At 35.8% G+C, this 23,321-nt stretch overlaps 1 protein-coding gene across 1 annotated transcript in view; it reads right to left on the reverse strand.

Annotated features, from left to right (window-relative positions):
* LOC138314695 (procollagen-lysine,2-oxoglutarate 5-dioxygenase 1-like) overlaps positions 1–21,814 on the reverse strand; it is a 47,394-nt gene extending 25,580 nt beyond the window's left edge. The window contains exons 1-4 of the mRNA XM_069255211.1: positions 21,530–21,814; positions 15,862–15,950; positions 10,690–10,826; positions 9,472–9,586 (exon numbers count right to left, since the gene is read on the reverse strand). Coding sequence (XP_069111312.1) covers positions 9,472–9,586; positions 10,690–10,826; positions 15,862–15,950; positions 21,530–21,620 — 432 coding nt within the window. The 5' untranslated portion in view covers positions 21,621–21,814. The remainder of the gene's footprint in view (positions 1–9,471; positions 9,587–10,689; positions 10,827–15,861; positions 15,951–21,529) is intronic.
* Between the last annotated feature and the right edge of the window lie 1,507 nt (positions 21,815–23,321).

Consider the following 23,321-nt stretch of genomic DNA (forward strand, 5'->3'; position numbering starts at 1 on the left):
CATGCTGCGGTTTAAATCGGCTGTTTTTAACACTGTTGAAACGATACTGATCATAGTTGTCTCCCTTGACATATTCCTCATATTGGTTGTCATAGCGATCTTTATATACGAGCATTGTAAAAGTCATCGGGGAGGCACAGTATATCCAACCTAACAGATTACATATCACTTCCAGGACAAATTGATGTCTCAAGACTTCATATATCTAAGATGACTTCACATATGATCAGGAAAAAATTTGGCTCTACAAAATAAAGCTAAGTTTTTAGGACAAAACTTCTGTTACAAATTTCCAATTCAACTCTATACATCAAGTAGAAATATTGACAGCAAGGACAAATTTTTCGGAACAAATTCTATATGAAGGAGAAGTTTTCATCCTAAGGACAAATCTACACCTCAAGGTCAAACACATGGTCTTATGAAGCATGAGGCTATTATACATACTGTTAATTGTTTAATGAGGGACAAAACAGTGTCTGGACAAATTCACAAAACGAAATTGAAAGGTCAACTTTACACACATCATAATAGTATCAAATTAATATGGACTGTCTGTGATGCTTCTAAATAACATATATTTGTATGTGCCTTTTAGCATATCGCTATAGTGTGTCATTTTATATAAAAAACTGATTGTGTGTGTGAGGCCTTATCTTAAAACATATTGTTTTCTGTTGTAATTTCAATGAAAATGTACTGGCCAAATAAAATATATCAAATATGAATTTGGTTTGCTTTATTAATGTTCTATTAAAAGGTTAATCATTAAAATAAAGGACTCTAATGCACTTTTAATATGATAAAATAAATTAGTATGAGAAACAGTGCCGTTGGAAATGTGTTCTACATTGTCAGGTCAGTGGTTTTCCTATGGGTACTCCAGCTTTTCTTCACTAGCTAAATATGTCACATTGTTCCTTATTGTTGATATGAAGAACAAACAAACAATAACAAACAATAGTCCTGTCCATCAGTTTCCTTGATAATTAATACTGAATTGAATTATTTGGTGAATCCTGATAACCAATCCAATTCTACCTCTGAAACATGATCAATATCCATGGCTCTGTTTAAGAAAAGATGCCAGTCAAATTAATAGCCAAATTGACCCTATTTTTGCCCTCAAGCACAATGAGATCAGTCTCCATATTTGCTCGAATTTAAACACCCATCAATGATCATTAATGATGTTATCATTTCCAGAAAAGAAATCATCTTAAGACAACTTCAGAACAAGAGGCCCATGGGCCTTAACGGTCATCTGACTATTAGCACAAGACAATATAGTCATTTAAAGAATTTAGCCTATTTGACCCCTGTGACCTTGAATGAATATCAAAGTCATTCATTTAAACTTGGTAGCCCTTCATCCCAGCATGTCACAGGCACAATAACAGGTCTCTAGGCCTCTGAGCTATTCTCAAGAAGTCATTTAAAGATTTTAACATATTTTACCCGTGACCTTGAATGAAGGTCAAGGTCATTTATTTGAACAAACTTGATAGCCCTTCATCTCCGCATGCTACAGGCCAAATATGAGTATCCTGGGCCTACTGGTTCTTGAGAAGAAGTCTTTTAAAGATTTTAGCCTATTTGACCCCAGTGACCTTGAATGAAAGTCAAGGTCATTCATTTGAATAAAACTTGGTAGCCTTTCATCCCAGCATGTCACAGGCCCAATATCAGGTCTCTATGCCTCTTAGTTATTCACAAGAAGTTTTTTTCAAGGATTTTAGCCTATTTGACCCCTGTGATCTTGAATGAAGGTCAAGGTCATACATTTGAACAAACTTGGTAGCCCTTCATTCTAGCATGCTACAGGCCCAATATCAGTACTCTGGATCTTCTGGTTCTTGAGAAGAAGTCGTTTAAAGATTTTAGCCTTTTTGACCTTGAATGAAGATCAAGGTCATTCATTTGAACAAACTTGGTAGTTCTTTATCCCAGCAACCTACAGGCCAAATATGAGTACCCTGGGCCTTCCGGTTATTGAGAAGAAGTTGTTTGAATGAAAAGTTTATGCACGGCACACAGCGCACAATGACGGAAGGAGCATGATGACTATATGCCTGTATCGCTCACCTGGTTTGTAATGCCAAGTAATGTTCTGAATACAGGTTTTACCTCTATTTCCCCTATTGGGCCCCATCCGTCCTGCCCCTGGGGGATCAGAGCCAAAATTTACACAATTTCTGTTCCCCTTCCTCCAAGGATGTTGGTCACAATCCAAGCAGAACTGTAGGACAAGTAGCGATTTATATGATTTACCTCTATTTCCCCTATTTGGCCCCATCCATCCTGCCCCTGGGGGGCCAGAGCCAAAATTTATACAAGTTCTGTTCCCCTTCCCCTAAGGATGTTTGTGGCTAAATTTGGTTACAATCCATGCAGAACTCTATGACAAGTAAAAATTTAATGGATTTACCTCTATTTCCCCTATTGGGCCCCACCCCTCCTGCTCCCAGGGGGTCAGAGCCAAAATTTATACAAGTTCTGTTCCCCTTCCCCCAAGGATGTTTGTGGCTAAAATTGGTTTAATTCCATGCAGAACTCCAGGACAAGTAGCGATTTATAGGATTTACCTCTATTTCCCCTAATGGGCACGCCCCTCCTGCCCTTGGGGGTCAGAGCCAAAATTAATACAAGTTCTGTTCCCCTTCCCCCAAGGATGTTTGTGGCCAAATTTGGTTACAATCCATGCAGAACTGTAGGACAAGTAGCGATTTATAGGATTTACCTCTATTTCCCCTATTGGGCCCCGCCCCTCCAGCCCCCGGGGGTCAGAGCCAAAATTTATACAAGTTCTGTTCTCCTTCCCACAAGGATGTTTGTGGCCAAATTTGGTTACAATCCATGCCGAACTCTATGACTAGTAGCGATTTTAAGGAAATGTTGACGGACAGACAGACGCTGCGCCATGATATAAGCTCACTGGCCCTTTGGGCCAGGTGAGCTAAAAACCCGACACAGCAACCTCCCCGTATAAATTTATGTTTCAAATCACAGAATTCAACATTGACTTGTAAGTAAAGAACCCTTATTCTTTGTTTGGTGAAAATGTTTTCGTGGAAACACTTATGGATCATTAAATCCCACCAATGACAGTTCTCATGGGTGCACAGATTGACACATGAAACTTGATCCATTATCAACTGTGTCTGTCAGGTTATAACTTATCAAGTTCCATTTTTCACAGAAAACTTTATAGACGTGTTTGACTACTACTTTGTTAAAGCTTTGCCCTTGATGAGGTCAACACCATTTATTTGTGCAGATCTAAAAACCAACCCCAAAGGGATACGTTCTGCCAAATAAAACTATAATCATATATCATAAGTTGTTGATAGATAACCATCCCATTGTTTAAATGACCAGGTGAGTAAGATGTTTTGTTTTTGCAAGGCATCCAGGTATAATAAAACAATATTCTTAAAATCTAAAGCAATGCAACATGGACATAAAAGGCAGCACAGTAATAAATGTGTTCAAAGCTATTGACTTGGTACACATTGTAACTTTATTTAAATCATACATCTTTAAATCCTTAAAGATGCTCCACCGCCGACAGAGCATAAATGATATTAATCACTTGAACAATAATTGGTGTTTAATAGTGTATTTATATGTTTAATTAACACAAAAAATAATATATAAATTATTTATTTTGCCCTTAGTGCATGTGCAATCAGTACTTAATTCCATATAGGATATAGTGCCACGGAATTTTTTCGGGATGCAATTAATTATTTTTTGTAAGTTTAACTTGAAGTAAAATAAGTAGCTCAAACTTTTCAATGATGGTAATGGTGTAAAGTAAGTAACTTTTGTAACTGAAGAAAAATACTAAATCGTCTGCTCGTGTTTTTGATAGTGAAAAAATATCATTTGTCAGCGGTGGAGCATCTTTAACCGAAAATGTTTTCGTGGAAAGACCTATGGATAATTAAATCCCACCAATGACAGTTCTCGTGCGTGCACAGATTGACACATGATCATGAATTTTGATACATTATCAACTGTGTCTGTCAGGTTATAACTTGTTAAGTTCCAGTTTTCGCAGAAAACTGTGCTCCCCCTGACATTGTTATACATGTCTAACAAACAAGTTACATACCATCACAGGTATATGATTAGCAACAGCCGACTGTTGTAGCAACCAAGTATATCCTCATTCCAGCAAAACTTATCCCAGCCAGAAGGATAACAAGTAATTCCTGGGTCTTGGACCCAAAAGCTTAATTTGAAGCTTTGTTGGCTCTTCTCATCTCTAAAAGTAGTATTTTTCAAACTTTTCTTCATAATTGATGAAAGTTGGTGCAAAATCTGTTCATTTCTGAAGAGAAAATTGCTTGAAGATTTCTTAATACCTTCGAGAAAAGGGTCAAAGTCTGCCAAGGTAGTGAAGTTCAATGTAACATCCAGTAACTGATACAGAAGCTATAGGAACCAAAGAAGTGTCAACAATCAACTTGTAACATTTTGGGGAAATTCTTTGATTTCTATGTGAAACAGTCGAAACATTTCAAAAAGGACAAGAAGATTTCTTGGAAACTTACTTAAATCTATGAATCTACATACTTATGAGAGCTTACAAACAAAGGAAATGTAATGCACGAAATGATATTGCAGACATGTTCCAAGTAAAAGTGTGAACATAATAGCGGAAAAACAACAACTTAATAAGAATTGAACTGAAGTCAAACACTCATTTTCTGTGCAATTCATATCAGCCAGCAACTATATCATTCGGGAAATTTATATTTCTAAAAACTAAGATATGCTCATCACCTTGGATACATCTTGCAAGTAACTGTGTGTGCTAGAAAATCAACATAACTACTGTTGACTTTGGAAACATTAGAATATATCAGCTTTGGAAACATCACCGAATTTACTGTAGTGTGTATGTTTGGATCAACAACTAAAAACCTTTGAAACACCAAAACTTTTACGGTTTAAAACAGACGGGCTTTGGAAACAGCAAAATGTTTATTTCAGTTTTGAGAAAACAGACTAGGGGATTCAATTCAGTTTGATTGGAAGTATCAGCACATTCCATTTAATGAGAATCAAGAAACAAGTTAAACATTCTGAAAATTGGATTATCAGATATCCTATTTCATTGAATATACATTTTGTGTTCTAGTTATACTGGTATTCCTCCACTGTAACTAAGGAAGAATTGGCCAGTAAATCATCAAAAACAAGGTAACCTAATATCTAAATTTCACATTAAGACACAGCAGGATCTAAATTACCACAATCAAAAGAAATTAAAAAAATCTATATATAAGAATTTGTTAAACAGGTTAAAATAATGTTTTCAGTAATATATATATTTAAAAAAGAGTTGGACAAGCTCAAAGAACTGTAATCTATTTCTTAATAAAACAAAAGCACAGGAATATATTTCCTATTGAAACAAAAGAAAAGTAATATATTTCCTAATTAAGCAAACTTCATATTCTTGATATTTCAGAAACAAGTAATTGCAATCACTAAATGAGCTAGTTTACGAATTCTACTATGTGAATATCTTCCCTTATCTCTAGTAATCATAGTATTCAACATAAATATCTGTGATAAATTTTGATATTATATTTTTTAATTGTCATTTACATAAAATTCATAGTCAGCATGATCAACAGCAGCAATGCAATCTCTGGGGCACAACAGCACCAGAACAATATCAATGCGCCCGCAGCTCAGAATGTTACAATCAATCAAACCATTCAACAGAATCAGACTCAGGTCATACAATCATCCAACACCGCCGCCATCATCACGACTGAAACTCGTACTGACGATGACTGCTTGTTTGTCTGCAAAATCATATTTGGCATCATTTTCCTTGCATTTGTAATCATTGGGGTGGTCTTGTACTTCCTGTTCCTTATCTGTAAGTTCCTGGTCTTGTCTATGGTGGTTGATGACGAGATCTACCTGGCCAGACCCATCACGGACCGTATTTCCTACCCCGTCCTTGACCTCACCTTACGCGTCCTCTACACGCTCAGTGATAAAATTCACAAACTAAACTACCCAATCCAACAGAACTTTGTTTTGATATTTTTCCTGCGGGTGTTGTTCTGTTTTTCATTTGACCTTGGGGTTTTCATATTCCTCCAGATCCTCTACCCTATAACTCTTTTCTGGATTCTCTTTGTCTGCATTTTCCTTGTCATCTCCACATTAATGATCGTGGCTGTGATTATGAATTTCTGCTGTAGAAAAGGACTAAGGAATTCTGCATGCAAGTGCTTTGACACGATCAGTAGTTTTGGAACGCTATTCTTTCTGTATAAGTTCTTCTCTATTTTGTTATCCTGTCTCATGTTTGCAAACCAGATTGCCATAAACCAAAGTATTGGACCCAGTGCTGCACTGGCTGCCTTTACCTTGATCGTCTTTTTCGACATTTTTTTGAGTGCCCTCTGTTTTATTGCCATGGTGGTAAGTTCAACCAAAAAGAGGCGACCAACCGTTCGACCTCATCAAGAGGCACATATTAGCCAGCCCGGACCATCTGGACCACCTGGGCCACCTGGGCCTCCTGGACCCCCAGGACCACCAGGGCCACCAATGGGGCCACCAATGGGGCCACCAATGGGGCCACCAATGGGGCCACCAGTCCAACAGGGGCCATCAGCACCCAAAGGACCCTTTGGGCCTCCACAGTCCGCTGCACCGTATCCCCCAAATTATATACCACAGACACAACCAAGTGGTCCCCCAACTTATGCTGAAGTAGTAGCGGAGAATGAGAAATACTGAATACCTAAACTGAAGCAATATCAAACCAAAAATGTTGTATCTTAAATCTCTTCAGGGTCATGCATCACATATATATAACAATGCCTTCACTACCAAATGTCTGTCTGACATATACCGGTAAATTCTTAACCACTAAATATCAAAGTGGGACCTTGAAGTACTGGACAGGAGGCTCTGAAGTAAAACTAGACTGTATATCCCAAAGGCTGATCAATGACGTCCAATGTCTCATTATCTAGTGTAGCTATGCCCTAATATAATCCCAAACTTTTTTCCGTTCATTTTGTTTTTACACATCAGCCTATTTTCTACTCTAATGAACAATATTATGTTTCTCCTAAATCTGCAGGCACCAGTCTATATATTACCTCATTCCAAAGAAAACAGTTTTGAAAACACTACATTGTAGTAGATAAATTGCATCACTGTAATATCTATCATTACATAAACTGTAATTGCTATCAAATGTACTAAGTAAGTTAAATTTTGAAAATTATATTTCAAGTGAATATATAATGAAAAGGCTTTGAATTTTAAAGATTTGGTAAAAAAAAAAAAGAATCCTCTAAAAAATTACAACAGTGTCTGAAGATCAAATTACAATCTTTTCTAAATCTCACAGCCCTTTAATTTCCTGTAGCTAGGCACTCCAGTACTGTAATTTAAATAACAACAGAATACCGGGAAAACATTTTATTTTAATCATGTGCACCTTGTCAAACCATTCACCCGTCATAGCTAACTTACAAATAGACAAATGTAAAACCATATACTGTACCAATATAATTTATAAAATCAGATTTGTGCCAGCTTTTAAATTTGATAAAATTTTAAGGAAAACAGACAGTAATAGACATAAACAAAATATTATATTACATGTTTTTTTCACAAGTTTTTGTCATATAGTAAAAGTCATTAATTTTGCATGGATGATGATCATGATTCTTTCGCCATTTCATGTGATCATGAAAACTGTCTCTGTGAAATTATAAACAAATGGGTGAATTATATGTAACTAATCATATGTAGCTATATAGATTCAAAATCCCCAGTCATTGATTGTGATAAGTGCTGATTAACCAGCCCTTATTGTATGTGCTTATTTTATTGTTTACAATCTGTGATAATTGTCAACTTTGTGATAGAAGTAGAATTTTGTATTTTTATTTTTTTTCCTGTGTTATCAATAAAGGCATATTTCTTTATCAATTACTTAATGTGTTTTATAAGTGCCAATCATCAAAGTGCTTTTATTCAGAATCATGTTAACTTTATCCAGAATGTTTTATTTTGAATCTATGTTTTTGATTATGATGATTATATGAAGACCAATTATCTTTCCACGATTGTATTAATTATGACACTTTGTTGTAAATATCTACACTATAGAATATTGATCCTCAAACTTGTAATTATCTCCCAACTGTAACAAATTAATTAATGACCAATTAAAATTCTCTATATTTCCATTGCTACCTTCTACATAAACTATTGAACTTGTTTGGCTTATTAGCTATCAAATATTTGTCTAACTGAAAGCATTGACAATATTAAAAGTTTGACTGATTTTTGAGATCATAAAAATGTTTTAATTAAATATCTTTTCTCAGTATTGATAAATGATCTGTGATATTTTATTTTTAGGATTAGATTTTATATCTTTAATTTCTAAACATACTGCTTTGTTATGACTTACAAATGTTTTATGAATTGATTGTATAAGTCCATGCCAAGATTTTTATATCTCCATGAGCCTTTTTGTTTTGTTTTTTTTACATTATGAGTTGATTGCATAAAGGTACATGTTTTTTTTTTACATTACGAGTTGATTGCATAAAGGTACTGAGTCCTATATCTAAGTTTTGATATATCTGTGATAAGTATATGAATGTTTCTTTCTAATCACAACCAAAACGACAGTTTTTCATTCAAATCTAGTTATGATATATCACATCTAGTATTGATATACATGTAGCTGAAGACATTTTATAAACCTCATATCTTGTATATATTTATCATGTAGTTCCAATTTGTCTGATAAGTATTAAGACTTATAATATCTATATAAAACCTGGCCTTTTTCTCGGCTGTGCTTTTGGAGTTTGGTGAATATCGATGTATAACTTGAACATACATTGTGTTTTAACTTTTGTAAATCTTAATTTCGCTATGGAACTCAAATAAAATAAACATGAATATCAATGCATGTGTTATTGTTTTACTGAAAAAATGATCATTTATACATTTGTTGCCTACTATATCACAGAAAATATTGTTAAATACAAAATGGTGTACATGATGTAAGCCATGACTGAAATTTGCTTCAAGGGAGAGAACTCAAAAAAAGATGGTTGTACATATTAAAGCAGTGTTTCATTTATGGAACATAATTTATCTGGAACTTCAATTATTCAAATTTCACCAAATACCGGATGGCAATAGATATTATAGCAAAATCAATATATTACAATAATTCTAATGCAATACATTTTTCAGTACTGGAATATTTACAACGAAACTTCACCCACCATTTGATTCAACAGACTTAATAGGCAAATATCAAAATGGAAAACACAAGACAACAAACCTTAATCCTTGTGGATCTTTTACAGGAGACCTTACAATTAACATAGCTGTATAAACTGATGATATGTACATGTGTTTGTGTAAAGATCAATAAATTTGTATACTCACAGCTAACTCATCCTTCGGCCAGCAGAACCCTTCGGCAGAAAACACAACTCTAGCATCAAATTTCTTAAATTTCTTGACCAATTCTTCAGCAGTGTTGGTAAATACAACGTCATAACTGAAAAATCAAACATTTGTTCATTAAATCATAATAAATAATTTTTTAATTGTTAAATCACCAAATACAATTTGAAATATTGACTGTAGATTTTTTTTACAATACATACATGTCTTTTACCTTTACTTAAAAATCTCTCATTGCATATTACAGAGTTGTCTGCACTTGAATGTGATGTCACATATTTGTGAGCTTAAAGTCATACAATTTAAACAAAATGGTGTAAATTTTGCTTACAAAATAATGACGTCACAATATATCTACTCTCAAGGGAGGTAACTCTGTAATTCTGCCCTCAAGGGAGGTAACTATGTAATATGTAAAGATGGAATAGTACTTTAAAGAGGATCTTAGGTTGAATGAATGTTACAGAAAACAGGAATTTCTTTAACTCTGAAAAATGATACCCAAAATTTTAACATAATTACAACAGCCTGGCAATGAATTCTGTATTTAGTTATTTACATAAGGGACAAGGAAGTAATTCCAACCGTGTGGACAAAACAAAATTGTCAAATTTTCGAGGCGATCTGCCCTTTTATCAAGACATACAAAACGAACATGATTACATAATAGGATACGAACAGTAATGCGAGACAAAGTAGATAAATATTAAACTATACAGCACAATGGAGTGCAATGTACCCTTGGCAAGTGGCAGCCGAAGGCCGGATCTACAAAAATGTATCCATGCTGTTCGGCAGAACGCTAAAATATGAGCGATGACTGGAAAGCGTGCCACGTGTGACGTCAAATGTGTGGCGAAATTTATATATATAGCTCATTGGTATAGTATGCAAAATAACATTTTATGTATTTTTCTGTCCATGCGGTTAGGTTTTAATTAATACATGATGTGTTTGTAAGTGTAACATCTTATCTCACATAGAAAGTAACAAAGTTTATTTTAATGACAATTTCCGATACCCCTAAAAGGGCAGATAACTCTTTAATATGCATACCGTATGCAGAATATGTAACATCCAATAACCTTCATATCAATTTTTTTCAGCCAGATATTTCAATTGTTAAGTACCTACTCATGAAACATATCTAATATTTATTTAATTTGAAATGAATTCTCACGACTTCTTAATACATACCTATCGGTGAACATCAGGAGAAGATCGTCCCGCCCAGCAAACTCCTGGATTCCTTCCTTCAGTAAGTTAACCTTATGACCGCCACCGATTCCTAACTCCATATTACCACCATCCCACTTCTGCCCAAATCCAAGAACCTGTAGAGTACAAATAATATAAAATCTTTTTGACTATTTAATCATGATATTTTACATTAATTGTTTTTCAATTTGTGCAAAATCATGAGAAATTACCATTGGATATTATCATACATTACGTTATATGAGCACTAAAATATGAAAAACATACATTTCAAATTTGACTTTTATTCCAGACTTGGCAAAATAGTAAAGCAAACTACGAATTAATCTATGGTCAACCCTGTCTATAAAGATCACGCATGGGACAAAATGGTCTTTGCATAAAGTTAAAATTATTTTGAAAACAACCAATTGGGATCCAGCAGTTTTTAAATTTGGTTTGGTTTGTTTAGTTTTACGTCCTATTAACAGCCAGGGTCATGTAAGGACCTGCCAGGTTTGTTGGTGGAGGAAAGCCGGAGTACCCGGAGAAAAACCACCGGCCAGCGGTCAGTACCTGGCAACTGCCCCACATGGGATGCGAACCCGCATCCCAGAGGTGGAGGGCTTATGGTAATATGTCGGGACATCTTAACCACTCGGCCACCGCGGCCCCGAAAGTTTTTAAAAGTTTTTTTAAAGTTTTTAAAAGATTGTCTTTATACAGAGTGAGTTTCAAAGCTAAGTTTTAAAGTATGTGTAGATTTGTCCTTTAACATATATAGAAGGAACAAAGGAAATCAAAATCAAGGGTTCTCTAATTCAAAATCAAATACAGGGGAGGTAGTGACTTGAATTTGCACTTGGCTATTCTGTTACAATTAAAAAGGAGCACCAGTGATTGAAAACTTCCTTAGGCTAAAGTACATATGTTGTCTTACAGTGCAGACTGTAATGAAAACATAAGAGTACATTCTGTAAATAAGGAAGTAGAAGTCAACACCAAGTTTTAACTAGAAATATGTCTGTTAGACATTTGGTGCTCACTCAATATTTTCTAACCTTAATTTTCACTATGAAATCATCCTCTGCAACAGGTGTATGTAGCACTTTCGCTCATTATCCTTGGGACTATTTCTCTCACACAAAGCTGTGTAATTTTATAAATATTAAAGTTGCTCCACCGCTGACAAATGGCATTTTCACTATCAAAAACAGGAGTAGACGATTTAGTATTTTTCTTCAGTTACAAAAGTTACTTTCTTTACATCATTACCACCATTGAAAAGTTTGAGCTTTTAATTTTACTTCAAGTTAAAACAAGAGGCCCAGAGGGCCTGTATCGCTCACCTGGTTTGTAATGCCAAGTAATGTTCTGAATACAGGTTCATTGTTTCTTTTCTGAAGGAATTTTAATATTAACCTCTAAATCCCCTATTGGGCCCCGCCCCTCCCGCCCCCAGGGGGTCAGAGCCAAAATTTATACAAGTTCTGTTCCCCTTCTTCCAAGGATGTTTATGGCCAAATTTGGTCACAATCCAAACAAAACTCTAGGACAAGAAGCGATATATAGGATTTACCTCTATTTCCCCTATTGGGCCCCACCCATCCTGCCCTCGGGGGGCCAGAGTCAAAATTTATACAAGTTCTGTTCCCCTTCCCCCAAGGATGTTTGTTGCCAAATTTGGTTACAAACCATGCAGAACTCTATGACTAGTAGCATTTTAAAGGATTTTCCTCTATTTCCCCTATTGGGCACGCCCCTCCTGCCCCTGGGGGATCAGAGCCAAAATTTATACAAGTTCTGTTCCCCTTACCCCAAGGATGTTTGTGGCCAAATTTGGTTACAATTCATGTAGAGCTCTAGGACAAGTAGAGATTTAAAGGATTTACCTCTATTACCCCTATTGGGCCCCGCCCCTCCTGCCCCTGGGGGACCAGAGCCAAAATTTATACGAGTTCTGTTCCCCTTCCCCCAAGGATGTTTGTGGCCAAATTTGGTTACATTCCATTCAGAACTCTATGACTAGTAGCGATTTAAAGGATTTACCTCTATTTCCCCTATTGGGCACGCCACTCCTGCCCCCTGGGGACCAGATTCAAAATTTACACAAGTTCTGTTCCCCTTTCCCCAAGGATGTTTGTGGCAGAATTTGGTTACATTCCATTCAGAGCTCTATGACAAGAAGCGATTTAAAGGATTTACCTCTATTACCCCTATTGAGCCCTGCCCCTCCTGCCCCCGGGGGGTCAGAGCCAAAATTTATACAAGTTCTGTTCCCCTTCCCCCAAGGATGTTTGTGGCCAAATTTAGTTACATTCCATTCAGAACTCTACGACAAGTAGCCATTTAAAGGATTTACCTCTATTTCCCCTATTGGGCCCCGCCCCTCCTGCCCCGGGGGATCAGAGCCAAAATTTATACAAGTTCTGTTCCCTTTCCCCCAAGGATGTTTATGGCCAAATTTGGTCACAATCCAAGCTAAACTCTAGGACAAGTAGCGATTTAAAGGATTTACCTCTATTTCCCCTATTGGGCTCCGCCCCTCCTGCCCCTGGGGGATCAGAGCCAAAATTTATACAAGTTCTGTTCCCCTTCCCCCAAGGATTTTTGTGGCCAAATTTGGTTACATTCCATTCAAAATTCTATGACTAGTAGCGATTTAAAGGATTTACCTCTATTTCCCCTATTGGGCACGCCCCTCCTGCCCCCTGGGGACCAGAGTCAAAATTTACACAAGTTCTGTTCCCCTTCCCCCAAGGATGTTTGTGGCAGAATTTGGTTACAATTCATGTAGAACTCTATTACAAGTAGCGATTTAAAGGATTTACCTCTATTTCCCCTATTGGGCCCCGCCCCTCCTGCCCCCGGGGGACCAGAGCCAAAATTTATACAAGTTCTGTTCCCCTTCCCCAAAGGATGTTTGTGGCCAAATTTGGTTACATTCCATTCAGAGCTCTATGACAAGAAGCGATTTAAAGGATTTACCTCTATTACCCCTATTGGGCCCCGCTCCTCCTGCCCCCAGGGGGTCAGAGCCAAAATTTATACAAGTTCTGTTCCCCTTCCCCCAAGGATGTTTGTGGCCAAATTCAGTTACATTCCATTCAGAACTCTACGACAAGTAGCGATTTATAGGATTTACCTCTATTTCCCCTATTGGGCCCCGCCCCTCCTGCCCTGGGGGATCAGAGCCAAAATTTATACAAGTTCTGTTCCCTTTCCCCCAAGGATGTTTATGGCCAAATTTGGTCACAATCCAAGCTAAACTCTAGGACAAGTAGCGATTTAAAGGATTTACCTCTATTTTCCCTATTGGGCCCCGCCCCTCCTGCCCCGGGGGATCAGAGCCAAAATTTATACAAGTTCTGTTCCCTTTCCCCCAAGGATGTTTATGGCCAAATTTGGTCACAATCCAAGCTAAACTCTAGGACAAGTAGCGATTTAAAGGATTTACCTCTATTTTCCCTATTGGGCTCCGCCCCTCCTGCCCCCAGGGGAACCAGAGTCAAAATTTATACAAGTTCTGTTCCCCTTCCCCCAAGGATGTTTGTGGCCAAATTTAGTTACATTCCATTCAGAACTCTACGACAAGTAGCCATTTAAAGGATTTACCTCTTTTACCCCTATTGGGCCCCGCCCCTCCTGCCCCATGGGGACCAGAGCCAAAATTTATACAAGTTCTGTTCCCCCTCCCTCAAGGATGTTTGTGGTCAAATTTGGTTACAATCCATCCAGAACTCTAGGACAAGTAGCGATTTATTGGATTTACCTCTATTTCCCCTATTGGGCCCCGCCCCTCCTGCCCCAGGGGGGACAGAGCCAAAATTTATACAAGTTCTGTTTCCCCTCCCCCAAGGATGTTTGTGGCCAAATTTGGTTACAATCCATGCAGAACTCTATGACTAGTAGAGATTTAAAGGAAATGTTGACGGACGGACGGACGACGGACGCCGCGCCATGACATAAGCTCACCGGCCCTTCGGGCCAGGTGAGCTAAAAATGGAAAAATAATGAATTGCATCCCGAAAAAATTCCGTGTCACTATATCCTATATGGAATGAAGTACTCATTGCGCATGCACCAAAGGCAAAATAAATGATCTTATATTATTTTTTGTTTTAATTAGACATATATATACACGATTGAACACCAATTATTGTTCAAATAATGAAATATCATTTATGCTCTGTTGGTGGTGGAGCATCTTTAATTAGAACTGCAGCAATTGTGGTCTATATTCACAGGGTTTAGTAAGCGATAGTGCAACGTACAACTAGGACCTAGGATAATGCGAAATAATTTAAATATGTGGCCGGTACTAAAAGTTATCCGTTTTGTCACTTTCTTTATTGACTATATAAACCTGAATTGCTCCGGAAGTTTCCAAAGTCATACATATACAGCTGAAATGTCCTCTTTATAAGTTTCTCTCCTCTCCACGTTAAGATTGGAACATACGGGGTATACATATACAGCTGACATGTCCTCTATATAAGTTCCTTCTTCTCCACTTAAAGATTGGAACATACGGGGTATACATATACAGCTGACATGTCCTCTATATAAGTTCCTCTCCTCCCCACTTAAAGATTGGAACATACATGGTATACATATAAAGCCGACATATCCCAGTTCAAAATTACCATGGGCAGGGTGTATGCAACTATGTTTGTTATTGTTTTACATACCGTATTCGACCCAATAAGCGCCCAGGGCGCTTAAAAAATTGATATAAAAATGAAAAGGTGCTAATAAGTCGAAATGATTGCAAATCTATACCGCTTTATGTATTTTTGGTCCTTATTTATGCATGGGCAATTGAAATTGAGGCCTTAAAAAGGGGGAGGGGCGCTTATAGGGACATGGGCGCTTATTGGGTCGAATACGGTAATAGTCAGGGTCTTTTAAGGGAATATCAGGTTTTGGAAAATACAGGAAAACTAGAGTATGGCTAGAGAAACCACAAACCAATGGTCAGTATGTGGGTTTTTATCTCGCCATCCAAATGTGGGCAGTCACTCTGCCAGGAACTGCCCGCTGGCCGTTGTTTTTTCCCTGGGTACTCCAGTTTTCCTCCACAAACATTAACCTGGCTGTTAATTGTACATTAAACTAATAAAACCTAAAACCAATAATACATATGTTTTTATTGTTATATTCTATATATACCTTCACATCAAATCCATACTTCTGTGCTGATTTCATGTATCGTCGGAGTCCATCATTGGCATGGGTTGCCACGGTAACAACTTGAATGTCTGAAAAGACAGCACAATAAATCATAAGCAGTGAAAAAGAACAAGTAAGCTTTATTTTTTTTTACCCACTTTTTCCCAGTTTACATTAATTACCAGGTATTCCTAAGGAAATAAAGCCACAGTTTTTTGGCATGAAAGTCATTAATGTGGTCAACTAAACTACTGACCGTCACAGATGTGGTCAACCGACTACAACACATAAACACTTTTTTGTTTTTCTTGTTGAGCTTTTCATGTACACCGTCACAACTTATATACTGAACATGTATATTAATGTTACTGCTACGCAAATCACATTTCCTTATTTCCTTTCTGATAGGATTGACAGGTGTCTAGGATGATTCAATGTTTTCATGCAGAAAGTAAATAATAACTACAGGTATTATTTATTATATAACTACCGGTATTATTTATCATATATAACATACGGTATGCAGAATTAATACTACCACAACAGGGATATCTATAATAATATAATGGGCCAGTGTATTTAGCTGAATTATATTTCAACAATCATTCAAGATTCAGAATTCAAAATTGATCGGCGTGATATTAAGGAAATGTAACAGGGCCCAAAATTAACAGAGAGATCTAAGAAAAATGTTTTGTTAAATACTCTATATCCATGTAACATGGCAATTGTCACCTAAATCAGTGGTTGCAGGGGAAATAAATAAGTCAGAGAATCAGTGATAGCAGGGTCTTTAAGTCCAGTAGTTAATTTGTCATCGAGATATATATAATTCATTATAAGTGATCAGTGGTCAGTAAAGTTGTGTGTCAGTAAAGCCAGGAGTCAGTAAAGCCAGGAGTCAATAAAGATAGGTGTCAGTAAAGCCAGGTGCTAGTAACGTTAGGTGCTAGTAATTTCAGTGGTCAGTAAATTAAAAGTTCTTAGTGGTCAATGATATCAATTGTCAGTAATTAAAGGTGGTCTGACCGTTAAGTTGATATTATGAATAATGGACATTGAATGTGGAGCATGATATTGTTCTAATCGGACAGATATATTACAATGGCAGTCGAACTGAAATGTAAGTGTCAGTAAATCTGACAGTCAATATTTCAATGTTATGGCCAATTTAGTCGAAAGATACAAGATTTTCAAAAGTCAATGATCTATTAAAGGCCATGTTAGAAATAGCAGTGGAGCATATATTGTACTGGAAGATAAAGTTATACATTAGATGTGGTTTTTTTAAAGCCAGAGGGCAGTTTAACCATTACTTTACACTGGTCTGTAAAGTAAAAGCCAAGGTTAGAAAAAGTAATGAAGCATGTCTGTGGTCTGTTAGATAAGGATGGATATAACAGGTTTTTTTTTTAAGTCAATGACCAGCTTACCACAAGTCTAAAATCAGAGTAAGAAATGGCAATATATATATATACCATACCACTTTGACTGGCCACCAGACCCTTAATATTAGAAGTTGTAGATAAATATTTTTTCCAACTGAATTCTTCTAGTAGATTAAATTATCTTCCCCTAGAAAAGTAGAATCAGACATATGTTGCAGAGCCAAAACTTATAGGTTTTCATGTTTAAATTTTATGAATTATTTTAATATTCTAGAAACTGTTGATGATTCTACATACCAGTGATACAGTCATTAGGGTCAGAACAAGTTTTAATTAATACTGTTGTATATGTCAATGGTCACTTGTAAATATTTTGTTGTAATATGTATATAATTTCTATGTTTATTTGTTCAGTACATCAACACTAAATTAGGACCTTAGTTGTCGATGGGCCGTAAAATTAAAAAAAAAAAATCAAAAAAATCTTGAGTATCTATGTAGTTTGATAAAGAGTTTAGTGAGGGTTTTCATATCCTATACCATTAATGACATTCAACTAGAAACACTTGATTGAAGTTTATTTCACACACTCTGTGAACTTGTATACAAACTCCCGCTAATTACGTTCATTAATTTATATTCTACATCACAGACCAGTAACCTTATAACAATGAGTAACTGTCCATCATAATTACACTATATCAGGTCGGCAATGTGTGCGTGCCTGGCCTAACAGTCATAAATAACTATATTGTTGATCCGTACAGACATTTCCTGGCCAAATTCTCGCCCTCTCCAACTATAAATGACAAAATACCAAATACACATGATGCATATATGGATATATCATCGTTAGAGCATTCGTATTCTGAGTACCACTCCACGTACAGCTATAACTCAATCCCCTTGTCGTTAAAAGGGGATATTACTTGAAATATACAACACCTTCATAACTCTATAAAAAATATCAGCTGTATCACAATGAATATATTAATTAAAATATCATTTGTCTACTATCAAAGTATTATATACTCTCAAAAGTAGATTTAAGAAAGATTTTTTTTAAATATTTTCCGCAGGATAGTATATAAATTGTCTAACAACTTTTCTTTCCTACCTACGGATGTAATAGTGGCTGGTCTAGGGCAATACACTCATGCCGCCTGAGACTGTATTGCATGGCTACCCATGCAATAAAGCCTCGTGACGTAACGGCGTCAACAGAAATCTTTTTCCTCGGTAAAATTTTAACTTTTTTTTTTCACAAACTTGACTGGTTTTACTATAAAAGATGCAAACAACGAAATTTTTGTTGAAAATATCTCGTAATGTATGAAAAATTGACTTTCTGCCGTGGATTTCTTCGAGTTTTTTCAAAATGGCGGGATATTATAGTTGTAAAATTTTAATAAAACGTTGAGGTATGAAAGAAAAATACTCTTTCATAAGTGGATATGAAGGATAGGGATATTCTACCCTCGGGATCACAAAATGTTGCAAAACCCTCGGCAAGCCTCGGGTTTTACTACATTTTATGACCCTCGGGTAGAATATCCCTATCCTTCATATCCACACATGAAAGAGTCTTATAATATTGCAGTGTTTTTAATACCATGTATTGAATTATAAATAAATTGGGGGGGAAATCAACCACTGCATGTAAACTAAAAGTAGTTCTTTGCAATATGATTTAACACTTTTCGATTCTGAAGGAATGAATATGTCTACAAATATCATCAAAGAAATCTTTATAATCAAGTTGGACCTTCATATTTAAGGTCAAATTTTGTTGAAATTAAAATTTTAATAGCAATTTGGTATTTTCAGACCCTAAGAAATTAAAGTTGTCTGATAACACAGGTAGTCATTATACAGAGGTGATCTTTGAAGACAGGTAATGACTACATCTGTACAATATTTTTGATTGCACTCAGAATTGGAAATAAACAACTTCACCACAACTGCCATACAGATCTGCTTATCGGCAATAGATATGACAATTAAGGTAGTGTATTATACACCTTAGTATACCAACTGCCTTATAATACATCTAATACCAATATATCCTGTGGCCAGCCTGGTCAGTAAGTTTGAGCTGACCAATGTCCAGAGGGCAAAGCATGGCCAGAGGCGATATAGGTGCATCGAAGTACAGGGTTTATGGTCCGGGAAGTCTACAATATGTTCCAGGAAGAAACATTAAAGGTCAATTTGTCATGAACTTGTACATTTGGCTGTATACATTTATAGTTCCTGTACAGCATGTATCTTCTTGGCACCACGTTTGACAAAGGAGATCACTTTTTTGTCTTTATTTTTTTACTTCTGACATCAAAGAACAAATTACTGTAAATTTGGCAATGTCTTTTCAGATTTTTGTTATCAAGATCTGAAATTAACAAAAGTAATTTTTGTTATCTTTTGTTATTTGCAAATTTTTTCTACACCTAAATATATATTTCTTTGGTTATATAGAGAGAATAAATACTCAATAAATAATAAACTAATAGTATGTACATTTTATATTGGTGTTTCTTATTGCACCCCCCCCCCCCCCCCAATTTCAATTTAGTTTTCTAGCACTTACAAAAATCTGTTTCGTATATCCATCATGACATGACACAACATTGTTATAATCTGACAGCACCTAATCAATTTCAGTCTGGCACATACTATATACATGGAATGAAAAAAGCTCCAGGGTACATATCATTTATATTAGGCAAGATCAACAAATAGTATTAAGAATTATATAGATGAATTTATTAGATATTGATATCGGGATAGATTCTAAGTGATAAATTGATATCAAGATATACATGATACAGGTATTATACTGACCTAGATAATGATAAATGGAACCTTAAGGCTACAGTTATAAGTTCCCAGCTACTAATTGTATACCAGTACTAATAAGGTACTTAATGCAATAAGTAAAATCAGTCATGTAAAGGTAAATGGTCCACTTCTGATGTATGTACACCATCTTCTAATTAGCATTAGTTTTATGGGACTAGTGTAATTAGGTAATCATTAATGGTATAATTAAGTAGATATCATGAATTTCCCTCTGTCCATGATATTTCACAATAGTATATACATTTCATTGAAATGTAATTGTCATCATAAATAAAACATTAATACATTAAAATAACATTAAAAGAACACTAATTCCTCTCAAATTAAAATCACTTTTTCAAGTTAATTACACCTACTGGCAGGCGACCAGTTCTCGCCGAGTACCAGTTCTCGCCATCGCATCTGTATCTGTACAATTTCCATGCAAATTTAGTCAGTAAAGCCTTCTTCTGATAGAAGATATTCCAAGCTGATTTCCACAAAAAATGTCTCAAAATTTGTTTGTGATCATACAATTACATATGCGATGGCGAGAATTGGTACTCAGCGAGAACTGGTCGCTTGCCAGTAGTAATATAAATCATGACCAAGACTTTATGCTGAGCTAGTTTTCTCGAAACCTAAAATCTTTTTGTACTTATACAACATTATAAAACCTATGGAATTGGAATGGCAGTATTGAGTACCGGTAGATATGGGAATAATATACATACACCTATATATCTCCCTCAACTGCACATCAGTTGTCATTTCTTGACGAACAGCTGGTGAAAACATATATTACCATCTGTATACACCATCTGTGCCAAATATGAGTTTGTTTTTAAGGTTTTGCTTATAAATACATTTTCCTGCCAAGAGTCCCTGAATGAAATTTTTAAGATGGCATGCAGATTGATCAATTATTGTTTTTCTCAGTGATTCCATAAACAATTTTGAACTGGTCTGAATTCACATTTTTCCCTTACCATAGTTCAATTTAGATTTATGATTTATGTACATCTCCCATAAGTTATCACTTAAAGAATTAATATTCTAATTCAGGAAAAAAATATGGAACAATCAATTATCACAAACCAATTAATTTATGTAATTGCATGATGTAAAATCGTCAATCAATTAATGTAATTTTAAATCCACACTAAATGCAGGTTTCTCGGACCTGACGAAATATTTAAAACTTAAGCCTTTGTTAAAATTATGGCTCAAAAAGACGTTTCAGTCGATCTTTTCATGATGCGGAAGCTGGAAAAGTGATTTTAGGTGAACAGATTCAGAGATTGACAGACTCCAATTATAAACCAACATTATTCAACATCTTCAGGAATGGATATTCATTTCTAACTACAGATAACATAAGAACGAATTGGTATTGAGTTTATTCTGAATATCCCCATTCAACTTACCGGGTCCTAACTTACCTGTACAAGAAACTACCGAGGTTCCAAACCATAACAAAACCAAGCCGAAAATCGTCAACCCAGAAAACGTCTGCTGCTTCTCACGGCTCATTGTGGAATTTTAGACTTTAAATCAGCTAAACGGTGTTAGCAGGGTCCACCATACAACTAAACTGTCCAGGAGAACTTTTCTCTGTTATAGCATCAGTTTGCACGAGCAGTGCCACATCACACGTTCAGCACTTCTAGCAGAAATCTGATACTTCCAGCTTGACCTATGACCTCCACATGTTGAGTTTGTAGTTGCACTACGCATGCGCAATGGCTATTTCCTGTCACAAAGTAAAATTTCAATGATTCACGCATTGCGATTTGACGCCTACTGATCAACATACAGTGATAACGACAGACTGACACATTGTTACAATAGACCAACGTACGTGACCTTCTTAACGTGCTCTCGAAAAGATACACGATTTATCTCCCTTCCAACACGCGTACGCGCACACATAAAAAGACTACATTCTATATGTTGTCCATTAACATGCCTAACAATTATATCAGATCTATTAGTTTTTTTTTGCCTGTATAGAAATCTATTAGTTTAGGCGGAAAAAAAAGAAAAAATTCAAAGAAGCCTAATGATATTTATAGACAGGTCTACAAAAAGACTTTCCTAACTTCAAGACAGAGCTTGACATTAATATTTTTTGCTTATGGATAGAGATTTTCTAACATCTAGAGTGTAAATCTTTGCTAACATACATGCATTGTGGCTGAAATAATGCATTAAAATAAATTCATTTAGATCTAAATCAGGAAAAATGAGAAAAAAGTTTCTTCTAAAATGCATTTCAAGTGCACACATAAATCTATACTGTATGGCAAGAGTCTATTTGAGAATTAAAGACTTAAGGGCATTATCTGTATCAAATGATAATGCCATCGATGGATTTCTACATTAGCCTAATAGATCATTGTGATATTGTTATGACAACAATACGTTTCTGGTGCAAAGTAAACTGCTTATTCATGGATAGGGGATTTTAGACATATATGCATTGTTTGTGGTATGGGCAAATAAAGCGTACTTTTCATGATGATAAATAACAATGTTAAGAATTTTTAAAAGACTCTTAAAGGGGTCAATTTGTACTTTTAAGTTTCCTGTACAACTGGCATTGATTTCTGCCTTAAAGGCCCATTACCTTCGCGAAACAAAAATTGAAAGTTTCTTAAAAACAATAATATGTGCCAAAGAATTTTCATACTCACGAATCAATAAGGGTTTTTAATGTTATTCACCATGGAAAAAATAAAAGATTTTGAGAATTATACTAGTTAATATGTAAAGGTTTTAATTTCAAAAGTACAAACAAGAGCCAGTGAAAATGATTTTTGCCAGTACTCTCCATCTAAACATACACAAGGAATAAAAAAAAACAAGAATTTTACAATGCATAAATTCTGTGTTGTAACGAACATTTATGAGATTTCAGGAGGCCTGTGGGGTAAAAAATGTACACATTATATACATAAAGCTCCCAGATCTTCATGGACAACTAACTTAAACGGATTTCTACATTAAAAATCGGATTCTAATGCTATGATGGGTATAAACAATCAATTTAGGGAAGCAAATGCCGGATTATGAGAATTTCAAGAGACCAAGTACACCGGAACCCTACAAGCATTAGCTTCTCATAAAGCTAAGAGAGCTACCATTGAACATTATTTATTAGTAAGCCCTTAAAGCAAAGTTTGACGGATAGTTCGGAAGCTGGTATAGATTTTTGGTGGTCATGATGATGTT

Source organism: Argopecten irradians, chromosome 1, assembly GCF_041381155.1.
Source record: "Argopecten irradians isolate NY chromosome 1, Ai_NY, whole genome shotgun sequence".
NCBI classification, from domain to species: domain Eukaryota; kingdom Metazoa; phylum Mollusca; class Bivalvia; order Pectinida; family Pectinidae; genus Argopecten; species Argopecten irradians.